Genomic DNA, 13194 nt, shown 5'->3' with positions numbered 1-13194 from the left:
TAGTCCTCATATTATGATGGCGTCGAAGTTTATTATATTCAAAACTTGGGGCACTGGAGAACAGGCTGACACCATGGAGGCCTCTTATCGTGTGATACCCGATTCAAGTGTCTGTGTCAGAAAAGGGATCCCACCTATATTCATAATTTTGCTGCTATTATTGAGATCGTGCCCAGCAGGACATCACAGGAATGGAACATCTCCGTCTCCAGAGCGTCCATCATAAGAAGAATGGTCTGCCTGAGCCTGGTCTGGTCTGGAACTGTTCGTCAGGAATATATGATAATGTGCCCAGAACGCTATGCAAAAAAATGCACGCCGGGTCAAGGCTATACTTGGCTAGAACGATACTATATACTGACTCTATGTTCGAGTCGCAGAGAGAATGCCAGGGACCTAATGTGACTCGAGAGACATTCCACCACAAGATTAAGCACACGACGATATGTGGTATTAGGCACCATCATGACAAAAAGGATCTCAACACAAACGCACGTTCCAAGTGCACACCGCAAAATGGTCTCTATACTCAGATTTTCTTCAACAGCCATCTGCGTGTAAGCAACCGTCCATCAATTGAGCTGTTCGGCAGCTGCGAGAGGCATGGTAAAAAACCATTATCCTGGGCTCCTGTGTTTTGCCATGACATTCCGGACATTGACATGGAACTGCCTGGTGGGGTGGTCTACTCTTCTATCACCAACGAGTGGGTTGCTGTGTCGGGCTGTTTTTCTCGGAGGGGAGATGCGGCAGGCCGTGCCTGGTGATAATGAGGTCATGACCTAATCTTGGCGACAGATTGCGCTGCCGTATGTGAGAGTGTGGAAATGACACCGCATGCAGTGTATTCAATCGTGGGAAGAGAGATGCGGAAATCTACTATAAATGAATAATGTGTCGACTAAATGCCGTTGACGGGGACCGAAGGCCATCAAGAAGTCACCCAACATGATACTGGGTGTGTGCTGCGGTGCCAGCAAGCTAACAACCGGCACAACGCACTCGAGAAAGAAACCCTACATGGAGAGACACCAGAAAGCCGAGAAGAAGAGACTCGTCGTGTTCAGAGGGAGATGCTACTCGACGGGAATAATTGCTCCGTCCAGCAGAAGCCACCATCTGCCACACAAGAGCAATATGAGAGCTACTTAGTACAGTCTGTCTATGGATCCTTTCATCTCTTCTTTGTTGGTTTCAGAACTGATACCAAAAGCTCAAGCCATGAAACCATTGATGAGGTGGAATGGTAACATCAAATCGATAACAATGCAACGGGTCCTGAACAGGTACTTGATCTATACCCCGAAACATGCATGGTCGAGAGGAGAACAATGACAACTTCAGTGTGGTTTCCTTGGATATGGTGGAAGAGCAAAGGTGTCAGAAGACCTATTCAATGGGAAGTAACTCAACAAGCTCAGGATAGATCTGGGTGTCAGCCAGACATCATCGGATGTCTTTGCTGCCTACTGAAGGGTGGTATTAGAAGTCATTAGCGGCATTTGAGTGAAGACAACTGATCGAATATTGACCCTTGCACGATGCGGGCCGCGCTGATGCTACGGCGGGTGAACCTGGCCGTGACTCTCGGGTTCCTCTCGTGACGTCGATAGATGTGGTGGTGGCTATTGTTTGAAGGAACCATGTGGGCGTTGTGGTTATATCACTGTGCCTGAAGCTTCAACGAAGCCCAGGTATTTACCGATGTGGAAGAACTTCGACGTCCTGTCAGTCCGAGCAGTGACCAGAACACAAGATGCATGGTGTGCACAGTGCATCCCGAAGAGGGCTGTAATGCCTGGTTACGAACAGAGACAGAAGGAAGAACTAACGAGTAACATTACACAATAACGACATTAGGTGAGCTTCTCCGAGATGCAACGAAATGGCGCATTTTTCTATACTTCAGTTTTGCTCCTTGGATATACCGCCCAAGAAAAACCTCTGGGTCAGATCCACGCCGGATAGGAAACCGGGAAACGAAGAGGAGAAGTATGAGTTGGCTGTTTCGCTTAACTGCTTCCTAATGGAACCTCTACCAATGGAGCACGGAAATAATCGCGGCAGCATCCTTGCTATTGTTCTTCCTTCAATCGACGCAGCGACCGAAGGCAATGATAGCCAGTGGGCATATATACGGGCACACCAAGGAGTTGATCCGTGTTCTTGCAACTGCCAATCAACCGAGAGTTTGCCGGAAAATTCATTGGTGGGCTATGTTGATCCTAATCAACATCACTCTGCCGTCGGAACCGTCGTCCACAATACCAGGCGCTTACTGTCGTGTGTTGTCTTTCCTCCCGTTCTGTCCTTTGACTCTCAGAGAATATATCCGTGGAGTGGCAGTTCTCTGTTTCTGGTATTCATCAACATCCACGCAGGGCAACATGAAACACCAACAGAGGAAATGAATCGAACTACCTAATCATTCTTGCCATAGTGTTGTTCTCACCGATAGAGTCATATGAGCAAGATGCTCTGGGAAAGGCACTTCCCACCTCGTTCCATTGCTCGTCCCGCTTAATCTCGGCGTCTACTGAGCGGAATGAGCGAATTTCAAGATGACCTGCGATAGTTCAAGTGTCATATATATGTTTGTGGTGCATCTGCTTTGTGTCATCAATGCTAAAAGCGTAATATATATGATGCCAACCGACCAGACTCATGTGGGTATGTCGGGAAACGCTCGCGAACTAGTCAAGATACCCGAATGGTACAGTGACTCTATTTCTCCAGATGACTGTGACAAGTCCGAATGGTACTCTGAATCCCTCAAAATTGCTAGTCACAAGCATCAAATCTGTGGTGGTTTTTGAGTCGGCTGCGCCGGCTGATCGCCGTTGGAACTATATAACAATTTCAAAGGCATTGTTTATACCCTGAAAGAAGCGAGAGACACGGTCCATATTTTCACCATCTCCAAATTGTGATCCATATGCAGAAGACGTAACTTATTAGGAAGATGCAAACTCGCTATGGCTGTTCTGGTATGGTTCATATGTTGAGCTGCGCTGCTCGCCATGACGGTTGCCAACCTACTTGACAACTTTGCTTGCACGTTGCACAAGATGAAGTATACAGACAGTTCATTATCTGTCACTCTCTGGGAACCGAAGCCGGACTTGACGAGAAAGGAATTGGAAGAGGACCCACAAAGGATTACTTCAATCAATCGGATTCTCTATTCGCGATTGACAGATCCTAAAAAGCAGAAGGCAACCACAATTGTTCGCACATATTCGGAATTCATCAAATCACCTCTTGAGAGTGGATAACTTGCTAGTGTGGAGTGCAGTGTGAACCTATTCTTCATTTACTTCGCCTCGGACGTGGAGAGAAGTTCGTAGGGCTTTCAGTCCCATCTCCCATTATGAGACCGATATTGCAAATGCCTTCAGACTCGGCGATGCTGGGAAAATACTGATAGGATGAGATGGTGGTGGAATACCATGCGGGCATGGTGGTAGCTGTGAATCTCACAGCACTGCGGATTTGGGCGAAATATATAAAAGAGATGAAGAGGATGTTTGTGGCCAATGGACACTTCTACTCCCAACATCAGCATGGGACGGTCATAGTAATGGATCATCAAGGCGTCTATATGGTGGTGCGATAAATTTACACCTATTCGAATGGATACTGAAAGCTGAAGAGAAGGAAAAAGACCAGCCAAGGGATGCTGGACCTTACAAGCTTAGAACAATATGTCTCTCTCGGAAGCCTTGACAAACGACGCGACAGAAAACAAAGAAACTATGATCTAAGCATCAACTCGGTCGGTCAGTCACTATATTTCATGGACACTGATTCAACAATTTCAAGAAGAGAAGAGCAATTGCAGCCGACCACAATTGTCTCGGCTCTGTCCCGAATGGAAAGCGACATGGAAGATGCCGAGTGGAGTGGTGAAAAGTTGGCAGAAGAGCCGTGGAATTTGACAGATATTCCATCTCTTTCCAGAACTTGATAAAGAATGTGATGAGAAGAAAACGAGCAATGTCATCAGTGTACCACCTGAGCCACGCTCGAGACATATAACATAGACTGATTGCTTAATCCCAAATCGGAAAAAGAGACTGCACACAGTGAGACGTCTCCCGGTTGATCGCAAGTTGAGACTGACACGGATGACACTGAATGAAAAGACAAAATCAGCAAAGAGAGGCGCAACCCGTTGACCAAAAATGAGGTGGTGGGTTATTCTTCATTTATAACAGGCTACAACCCCGGATAGATATCCAGACGCTCTTTAATTTGAATCATATCACTGGGGTTGATTAAGCTTGTCAATTGGGATCAATTGACAGCTGAGAGTGATCAAGAAGCTAAATATAGGAGAACGACTGCCAAGGGAGGTTGAGCCTGACGGCCAAAACTCCCTAGTGGACATCTTTCACTCAAAACGGTTATCACTCGAACCATGTCGGCCATGTGATTCAGATTGCCGATCGGCCTCCGACACACTGCTCTCCCCATACGTCGGTTCAACTTCAACTCCATGGGATAAATCCTCAAGGACATCGAGAATGGGAGTGTCTGCATCGAAGGACGCTGGGAGAATGTCTTAAAGATGGAGCGGCGGATAGAGATGAAAAGCACCAACACAGTCATGACAGGAATTCAAATGGGGAAATGTGACAGGTGTTTCTGATACACATAACATCTCATCCCATACATGTCTTCCACACCGAACATGGGTTCCTCTTAAAGGATTATGAGATGATGGCGATGTTTGTCTTCCCTGCTTGATAACACCCCACAGAATGGGATATGCGAGTGTCATGAAGCAACATGAACTAGGTGCCTACCTACTCCCCATGGTAGGGTCGAAATCGATACTGATGGAAAGGAGGATTAAAGAGATGAAGAAGGTGGATGAGGAATGTTGCGAAAGCCAGGCGAGATCAGCTTCAAGAAAGGCAACAATGAGATAGTGACAACAGCCATGAGGAGAAGAAACAGCCCTTCACGGTCTGCAAAATAAGGGTCTTCAGAAGGAACTGCGAAAGGGACACCAGCCTCAACCATTAACTTATACTCCAACCAGCAAAAAGAAGAGATGATACCTAGCATCATGACGATGACCAGCAGATGCTCTGGATTCTCCTCTACTAATCGTGGTGAATATGGCTTTACTGCGAAGAACACCTCATCCGGACCTACGACTTCAAAAATTTTGCAAGTATCGGTATTAGCAACAGGCGCATACAGCAAGTAACACTGTCCTAATCGTGACAGTGGCCCCGAATCGGAATACAAACACCCTCCCAGGGACCGTGGAAAAACTCAGAGACACGGCCGGCAAAGGCCCCCACAACTATGCCTTCGACGGAGGAGCGATAGGTAAGGTCACGGTCAACGAAGTACAGGCGGCGTTGAATGCTCAGTTCCGTGCCAACGGTAAGGGACAAGTACCAGCCTACGAGATCCGAGAGATTCGGCAGGAAGCCTACGGCAGTGATGTCCTCCACACGCGCGAGTGCATCCTCTCTGTTGTCAATGTGTCCACAATCTGGGTATCCTTGCGGAGCCGACATTCAGGCGAACCTAAATGTGATTCATTGGATGGGATTAAATGCTCGAGTACCAGGATACAAGGTTCTTGAGCTGTGCGGAAGCGAAATATGGACCGGTGGGGTTATTGTTACCTTTGCTATACCCAGACAAAGGTACGACTGCCGCATCCTGTCGGCTCGCTGGAATAAGGAGCCGAAGGGGTATTTCATTTGTAGTCATGGCTACTTACCATCGCCGAGACTTTGAGCTAGCGACTCGCAATCATTCAATATCTGCCTTGATGGGGATAAAATCGAAGCAGATATCTTTCAGTTTGTATGGTCACTTTGACTGTTGTTGTAAGGTGAGGGTGTTAGAAGAGACCAAGGACTAGGTTAGGGATACGTGAACCACGGGTTGGGAATAAGATGGTCGGTGCGATGGGTTGAACTATCGGTCAGGGATACTCACTGCCCGCACTTCAGTGGTGGTCTGTCATATTATGACCATATATATGACTTCCTCTTCCGACGTTCCCGATTACCCCTTAAGGGATGGGCCATGACAGCTGTAACCCAACTTATCCTGACGTACAGTCATCACACTCACACATATTTGGAATAAAGGAGATAATTGAATATTCCAATGGTTCATCTATGTATATATCTATCGTGTACTTGATCATCGTAGCTACCAACCATACTTTCTATATACAATCTTCACCACCCAACTTCCCCCCTCAACCAAAAAAACACAAGTTGTAAGTAGTATGTAGCAATGGGATAGGATCAACACCTCCCTCGATAAACATCCACCATCTCCCCCCTCACCCTCCTCGCCAATGGCCACGCCCTACCCAACACCTGCAACGCCCCAACACCCAACTCAATCCTCGCTTTGAGCGACTGTTCCCTCCCCGCCCCAGTCTCATCCTCATGCTTGATCGCCAGCGATGAGGGAGGCCCACCCGCCAACGCAGCGACATGGACCACGGCCGCGATGGCGAGACCACAGGTGAAGAATGGCGTTCGGGAGAGGACGGTACTTGGGAGGGTGGCCAGATTCGAGAGGAGATCTGCGGCGCGGAGGAGTTTCTGGGAATGGGTGTTGGAGGCGGGGGAGTCGTGGTGGGGGATGTGTGTTGTTGTTGTTGTGGATAGGGGGAGGGATTGGAGGGTGCGGAGACGGGTGCAGGATGATGATGTTGTTGTTGATGTGGATGAGGAGGCGAGGGTGCTGGTAGTGGTAGTGGGGTGGTATGAGGAGAGGCGGATGGTGGAATGAGGGTGGTGGAGGTAGATTAGGCTTCTATTTTTGCTGTTTAGCCTCGTCTTTTAGGGTGTCAGATTGGATGGGGAGATGGGGATGACATACAGGTATGTTATCATTAGTGTTTGGAAGACCATTTCGTCGACGGTGGCGGTGTCGTGTTCTGGGAGGGAGGAGGGGAGTCGCATTAGGGAGGTGGCGAGACGGGCGTCTAATGTTTCCGTTTGGAGTTCGGTGTCTGGATCGAGGGATTGTGTTACTTGCAGGACGGCGCGGAGGTCTTGCGTTGCGAGGATGCGGTGGGTGAAGGGGGAGATGTGGTGCAGGTCGAAATTGGGGAGAGTGGAGAGGGTGGCGGATGGCTTTGGGGGTTTGAGTTGCTTGTGGGATGTTAGTTTTGAATACAATCGTTGGTTGGTTCACTGGTTATGTGGGGATGGATTTACCTCGAAATTGTATGCCTTTTCGTCGCAAGGGAGCTGCATCTCGTCGTTGATCCATTTGTAGCTGGGCAGGATGGGCCCGCCGCCAAATGCGGATATGAGCCCTTCCACGACGACGAGTTCCCAGTAGGTGCGTCGCCAGCTTTCTTCGAGGATGGGACTCCCGCGGGAGTGGCTACGTGCGAACGAGGGACTGGTCATGTCGAGGTGGCATGCTAATTGGATGGCCTCTTTGAGGAGTTTCCGGGCGGTCTCTTCATGTCCGTAGGAATGCTCGAGGATGGCGAGGAGAAGTAGTCCCTGGATTTTGAATCCGTCGTTTGGGGCGGAAAGAGCCGTGTAGGCGGGTGCTCGGAAGGCGTCGCTGAATCCGGGCTGGGGATAGTAGTGGCTGCCGATGTAGCGCATGATATGCGTGATGTACGCTGGGATGTGCTGGCAGAGTGAGGAAGCGAGACTGCGCCGCGGCAGGAGGATGGGATGCGAGCGATGAAAGTGGTGGTAGTAGAGCTGGATCATGGCATCGTGGGCGAGAGGTTCAGACTCGGCCACTGCGGGTGTGTATGCTGGTGGCGATGGAGGCAGGTCCTGGATAGGATCGGAATGTACATCGTTGAGGTCGATGTTAGGGTCCAGGCTGAGGAACTCTGGCTGGGTTGGTTAGTATGACTTCCGGGTTAGTGGATTGAGAGGCATACATCTAGGTCAATGGTGTTGTTGAGCCAAGTGGTAAAGTCTGGTAGGAGATCGACATCGCCCGGGGGTGGATCAGGACTAGATCTATTCCGCAAGCCGCGCCGTGAACGAACATAGCGACAGTCACTGTTACTATTGTGGCAGCGAGTGCAGATGGGCATGCGAGCGTCGCATTTGACATGGCGACGACGACAGGGTATACAGGCGAGGGGAGAGGGACGGTGGTCGGCCATGATGATGATTGTGCATGCACGAGCCAAGTGCAGGGTAAAGGGAGGCCATTTGAAGGATATATTATTTACAGTGTATGGAGGATTGGTGGCATGGAATGGTCGGACTCCATCGAGGCTGATTCCCGAGTTCTGGAATCAGGCCTGCATGCCGAGATCCCCGAGGTTCGGGGACCATCACCAGCCCTGATCAATTTGCAGACTTCGCCTAGGAGTATGTATGCTGGCAGTAGCATTCCGATCGACTCAGCATGCAGTCAGTGATATTATTCGATGAATCCCAGTGAATTTGCATGATGTGAACAAGCCTACATCGTACCAGCTAGCCACTGCCAGGGACAAGCCATACGGAACTCGAGGGGTTCGCCCGAGCAAGGCCTAGTGTGGAGAGGCCGCTGCAAGATACGGCGGGTCGCCGGTGTACTTTTAGTCCAACAGAGGTTGTATTTATTTGATGCAGGTGTTCCCCGACTGAAGGAAAGGACCCGAAAAACCGGATCAGCCGCCTAAACCCGGTGTGTTGGGATGTCACTCATCACACCATCACCTTGTCGATCGACATAGGGTTTGGGGTGTTGGTTGGCTGCAGGCACTGGCGGAGATGTTCGCTGGGTGGTTCCCGATATGCATGTTCTCGGGCTTCACTTGACTAACCCTCGAGAGGCACATCTAATCAATGCATTTCCTCCACAATTAATTGTCGGCGAAGTGGTCCGGTGCCACAGTGACACAAGCAAATTAACCTTCCTACCCGGTCGGCGACTATCGACGGCGTCTATTCTAGACTCCTTCTTCTAACCCCTTGGAATCATGTGGGGGAGTGGCTCCGGGTCCCCGTCTGCTTTAAATGAGGATCCCGACTCCGAGTCCCTGGACAATCCCCGACTGGCATTAAAATGGTCCCCGACGCCGCGTGGCCGTTGCCAATCATGACTAGTGTGACAATGTCACGGTCACAGCGCAATGCCTTGATGCCCGGAAGTATCTGCAATCTGCAGTATTCCCCTGCAATCTAATCATCATTAGTACGAGGGGTGGCTGACTGGCGGGGAATGGAAATGTGGAAATGTCATCCAAGTCGCCGGTCGCAGCTTCATCATCGGAAGAAAGTGCCGCCCGGGATCCCCGTCTGGCTGGAATGAAGTACATTGTATGGAGTACACTCGGCATTCAATATGTGTTTACTGTATAGTCTGTATAGTATTAGGGTGAAGAATAATGATGAATCCCTGTGACCTGACTGACACTCTTGCTGACTGATCCCATCTCCACTGGCACTGACGTCTTGGTGTGTCAGTCAGGGTTGCTGCTCAGTCCTTTCCCCCTCCGCAGCACTACTGCAGCTTCACTGCATCACCACCACCTTCCTGTCCCAACAAGGAACGTCTTCCCCGAAGTCCGCCTCACTATTGCTGGTCATACCCTTCGTACTCCAATATGATCACTCACATCGTCCAATTTCAGTTCAAAGCCTCTCTCGCCCCCGAAAAGGTCCAGGAGGTGAGTCAGCATCCCTTACGTCATCTCCAATCCACGCCACAGGCAAGTGATGACTGACTGACTGTTTTCTTGCTAGACATGCGCTCATCTCGTCTCCCTGAAAGACAAGTGTCTACATCCTACCACCCAGCAGCCATACGTCAAGTCATTCAAAGCGGGAAAGCAGGATTCGCCGGAGGGTAACCATGTAGGTCATCTCTGCCGAAGTCGTTGGATTGGGTGAGATCAACGCTAATAATTGGCTAGAATGGAATCACCCATGTATTCGTCATGGAATTTGAGTCCGATCAGGACAGAGAGTATTATCTCACCAAAGACCCCGCGCATCTAGGCTTCGTCAAGACCCTGGATGGTCTGATCGAAAAGTCCCAGGTGGTGGATTTCACCGAGGGGGTCTTCTAACCCTTCCGCGGACACGAAGCCCTCAAATATACTAAACCGGTATGAATATGCAAGAATAAAGACGAATACATGAATGTACATATGATTCAGCAAGCGAAGAAATCAACTTTTAGTGGTGTCCTGAATCCGTTTGAATTTCCGACCGTCGCGTCGCCGCCAGCATTACCGATATGGATTTCTCTAATCCAGCCTCTCCTCCGGCGTAAGGATCCAGCTGGGCAAACACAACGCCGCAGTCACCGTGGCAAAAACTAGCTCATTAGTGAATGCCCGCACAGAGAGAGATGTACTTACCTGGAATGAACTGATATCCGTACTGCAGACTCGATCGGATAACAGCCTGCATACCCTCCGGCAGCGTATCGACATAGCGTGCGTCACTCAGAACCTGGCGGGCAATCTACTTCTGTTAGACTGCGATAAATCAATACACTGCAAAACATACTTCTGGTGTCCTCTGCCCAAACTTTCCGGCAATATCCTGCATAAATCCCCTCCGCACCAGTAACGGTGCGATGGATCCGCCAAGAATTACCCCCAACTGCTGGCTGAGATAGTATGCCCCGACACACGAGGCCATATCTTCCGGTGGTGCACGACCGGTCATGCCAATAAACTCGCCCGATATGATGATACCGATGGGAGTGCTCATCGGAATGACGAGGAGCGTTTCCCAGACGGGGCGGTCGAAATGCCACGAGAAGAATAGCAGAGTGGATGCAACTATGCTAATCGCGGCGGAACCGAGGCTCATCTTCTTGTACCGTTTTGTCCTAAAGAATCAGCATGAGCACTCGGAGAAGTATACTGTGACTGACCGTTTGATGGAGAACCCCGAAATGATCGAACCCATCGCCAGAGCCATGGTGCTCAGAACGAGGAAGAAAGTTGCCCCTTCCTCCTGCATTTGCCTCACTTGTGTCAGGTATTGTGTGATGGTGGTGGTGACCTTGGCTTGTCAGTAAATTGCACAGCACAGGGCTCGTTACGACCTACTCCGCATCGTCCGCTAAACAACACTACTTGCACCAGCCAATACTGCCCGACACCCTTGGTGACCAGTCGTAACGGTACCAGGGGCTTTGTTGCCCATAGACATTCATGGCAGACAAAAGCCACGGTAGCTAACGCGCACACCCCAAGCAGGGCGTACACTGTGGAGAGCCTTCCATCAAGTGTTCCAGCTGTTGTCAAAGCTAATAGTAGAGTGAAGACTGCAGCCGCGAAACTGAAGATGCCGAAATAATCCAGGCTTCTCAGCTTGTCCATCTTAGATGTCTCCGCGACAGGAGTGGCTGCCCGAGGCTTTGTAGGGAACTGCACCCGCGATAGAAACAGACACAGAACAATAAGAGGTAGCCGACCGGTGAAAGCCCTGTGCTATTAGCCGTACTCAAGGAACTAGACAGAAATTCTTACCATCTCCAACCTAGTGAGTTCACTATAACACGTCCCAGCGGAGCTCCGACACCCCTCCCGAGCATGTTCACGACGTTGGTATAGCTGCGCAATAATGCGACCTCGCTGGGCGCCGCCAGATCTATACACATTAGCTTCCTCGTGAAATGAAGGCGGGACTGCATCGCACCAGTTATGATGATGGATATCATAACCACCATGCCAGACGATCCCACACCGCTGATAATCCGTCCGGCTATCAATTGGTTCATTGAATTGCTGAGAGAGCTGCTCGAGTCAGCGGCATAACGATCGAGTCAGTTAGAGTCCACCGACCTGATCAGGCAGCCAAGAGCGAAGACTAGGTATCCGAGAAGCATCGATCTCTGGCGTCCCAAGGTATCTGCGAGGGTGCCGTACTGCATCCGTCAGAACCGGACACTTTCATTGCTAACTTATATTGCTTACCACCGGCAAGGCAATGCAATAGCCCAAATTGTATCCCGTCACCAGCCATGATGCTTTTGACAGCTCATGGAATTCAGACGCAATGATATCATAAGTTGCAACGACAAGAGATTCGTCTGTGCTGGCCAGGAAGGCACCTATCTGTGTCAGCGATCGTTTAATCCAGTGAGTGAGCAGGAATACCTAGGTATGCGATGAAGATGGCCAGTCCGGTACCCCGAGAAATCCTCCCAGTTGTCTCATTATTCTCCCGATTGGATGAAATCCCGTCTTCGGGACGTGGAAGTAACCGGGTGGTCTCATCAGAAGCCATGACCATCAAGGAGATTGAATTGGGTGTAGACCAGATGAACAATTGAAGTGGGATGAGAAGAAGTAAAGAAATGAAACAGATAAGCCGAGCTTATCAGGCAGCATCAGTCTGAGTGCCTTATCGGCAGCTAGACCTCGATGTGACTCATCAGAAAGCATCCTTGTTAAGTAACTGTTGATTAACGAGGGGAGGTTGTCTATGCTATGCTGGGGAAAGGATTCGACTAAAGGCAGGTTACCCCGCTAGCACGCGATCGGCGATAGGCTTGATGCTATCTCGGCCGACGAGCAGATGTCGATTGTATAAACAGAGGTGGGCTATTCCCGCCGCTAGTTGGTGTCAGGAAGAGACTAGAAAGCTGTTCCTGGGCTGAATCTTTAGTTATTCATTAGCGTACCATGGCCTAGTCAACCAGGGGAAAGCCATGTGTCGGCTGTCTGTCTACCACTATCCTCGCTGTCCTTAGCGTACACCTTCTCAAGCCAGCAGACTAATATATTCCTCGTGGCTCTACAGATTGGACCCTGCATCCTAGTAGCTTCCCTGATACCTGTCAACGATGTCGAAAGAATGTCCGTTTCTCATAGACGTCGAATTTGGATCAGCCCTGTTATCGAAACAACGTTTGCAGGCATATGCAGGCTCTGTCAATTACTTCCTGTTAGTAGAAAAGTCCTATGGAACCCTACTATCTTGAGTTTGACATTTGTCAACTCTGTGGTGCAGCTTCGGCGAAACAGCTCTTGTGCTATTAACGATCGAAGGTCCTTGAGAAAAAACAAAAGTTCTGGTGGAGCTATACCTCCTATCCGCATGTAAATTGAGTTTCCAATCGCCCGTGGTTCCAGCCTTTGGAAGTGATCATAAGTCGGAAAAAGGGTAATGTTCTGGCCTCGGGACTTTGTATTGTCCGAGATCTGGCACCCGCTGTTTGGTCAATTTCGGGTTTTACTACCACCCGAAGGTTCTTATATAAAGT

At 49.7% G+C, this 13194-nt stretch overlaps 4 protein-coding genes across 4 annotated transcripts; 1 reads left to right on the top strand and 3 right to left on the bottom strand.

The window, feature by feature from the left end:
• Nucleotides 1-4854: 4854 nt before the first annotated feature.
• BO87DRAFT_462602 (uncharacterized protein) lies at nucleotides 4855-5620 on the bottom strand (the record flags this gene model as incomplete). Its single annotated transcript, XM_025629177.1, has 2 exons — nucleotides 5258-5620; nucleotides 4855-5159 (listed from the first exon to the last, which is right to left on the bottom strand). Exons 1-2 carry the CDS (start codon nucleotides 5535-5537, stop codon nucleotides 4855-4857), a joined length of 585 nt encoding a protein of 194 aa, XP_025475458.1. The 5' UTR covers nucleotides 5538-5620.
• Nucleotides 5621-6296: 676 nt separating this feature from the next.
• BO87DRAFT_343551 (Zn(II)2Cys6 transcription factor) lies at nucleotides 6297-8162 on the bottom strand (the record flags this gene model as incomplete). The annotated part of the gene is made up of 4 exons (XM_025620789.1): nucleotides 7907-8162; nucleotides 7212-7859; nucleotides 6871-7145; nucleotides 6297-6804 (listed from the first exon to the last, which is right to left on the bottom strand). Coding segments are annotated over exons 1-4 (1662 nt in total), but the record flags the coding sequence as incomplete, so codon positions are not given.
• Nucleotides 8163-9401: 1239 nt separating this feature from the next.
• On the top strand, nucleotides 9402-10196 carry BO87DRAFT_343548 (Dabb family protein). The gene is made up of 3 exons (XM_025620788.1): nucleotides 9402-9634; nucleotides 9711-9821; nucleotides 9881-10196. The coding sequence occupies exons 1-3, from the start codon at nucleotides 9572-9574 to the stop codon at nucleotides 10034-10036; spliced, it is 330 nt and encodes a 109-aa protein (XP_025475456.1). The 5' UTR covers nucleotides 9402-9571; the 3' UTR covers nucleotides 10037-10196.
• Nucleotides 10197-10216: 20 nt separating this feature from the next.
• BO87DRAFT_462599 (MFS transporter) lies at nucleotides 10217-12215 on the bottom strand (the record flags this gene model as incomplete). Its single annotated transcript, XM_025629176.1, has 10 exons — nucleotides 10217-10287; nucleotides 10331-10436; nucleotides 10482-10809; nucleotides 10855-10985; nucleotides 11033-11411; nucleotides 11456-11576; nucleotides 11625-11722; nucleotides 11771-11853; nucleotides 11903-12039; nucleotides 12086-12215. The coding sequence occupies 10 exons, from the start codon at nucleotides 12213-12215 to the stop codon at nucleotides 10217-10219; spliced, it is 1584 nt and encodes a 527-aa protein (XP_025475455.1).
• Between the last annotated feature and the right edge of the window lie 979 nt (nucleotides 12216-13194).

The sequence above is a fragment of the Aspergillus neoniger genome (assembly GCF_003184625.1).
Source record: "Aspergillus neoniger CBS 115656 unplaced genomic scaffold BO87scaffold_41, whole genome shotgun sequence".
Classification (NCBI taxonomy): Eukaryota; Fungi; Ascomycota; class Eurotiomycetes; order Eurotiales; family Aspergillaceae; genus Aspergillus; species Aspergillus neoniger.
This window is presented reverse-complemented; position numbering and strand designations above follow the sequence as displayed.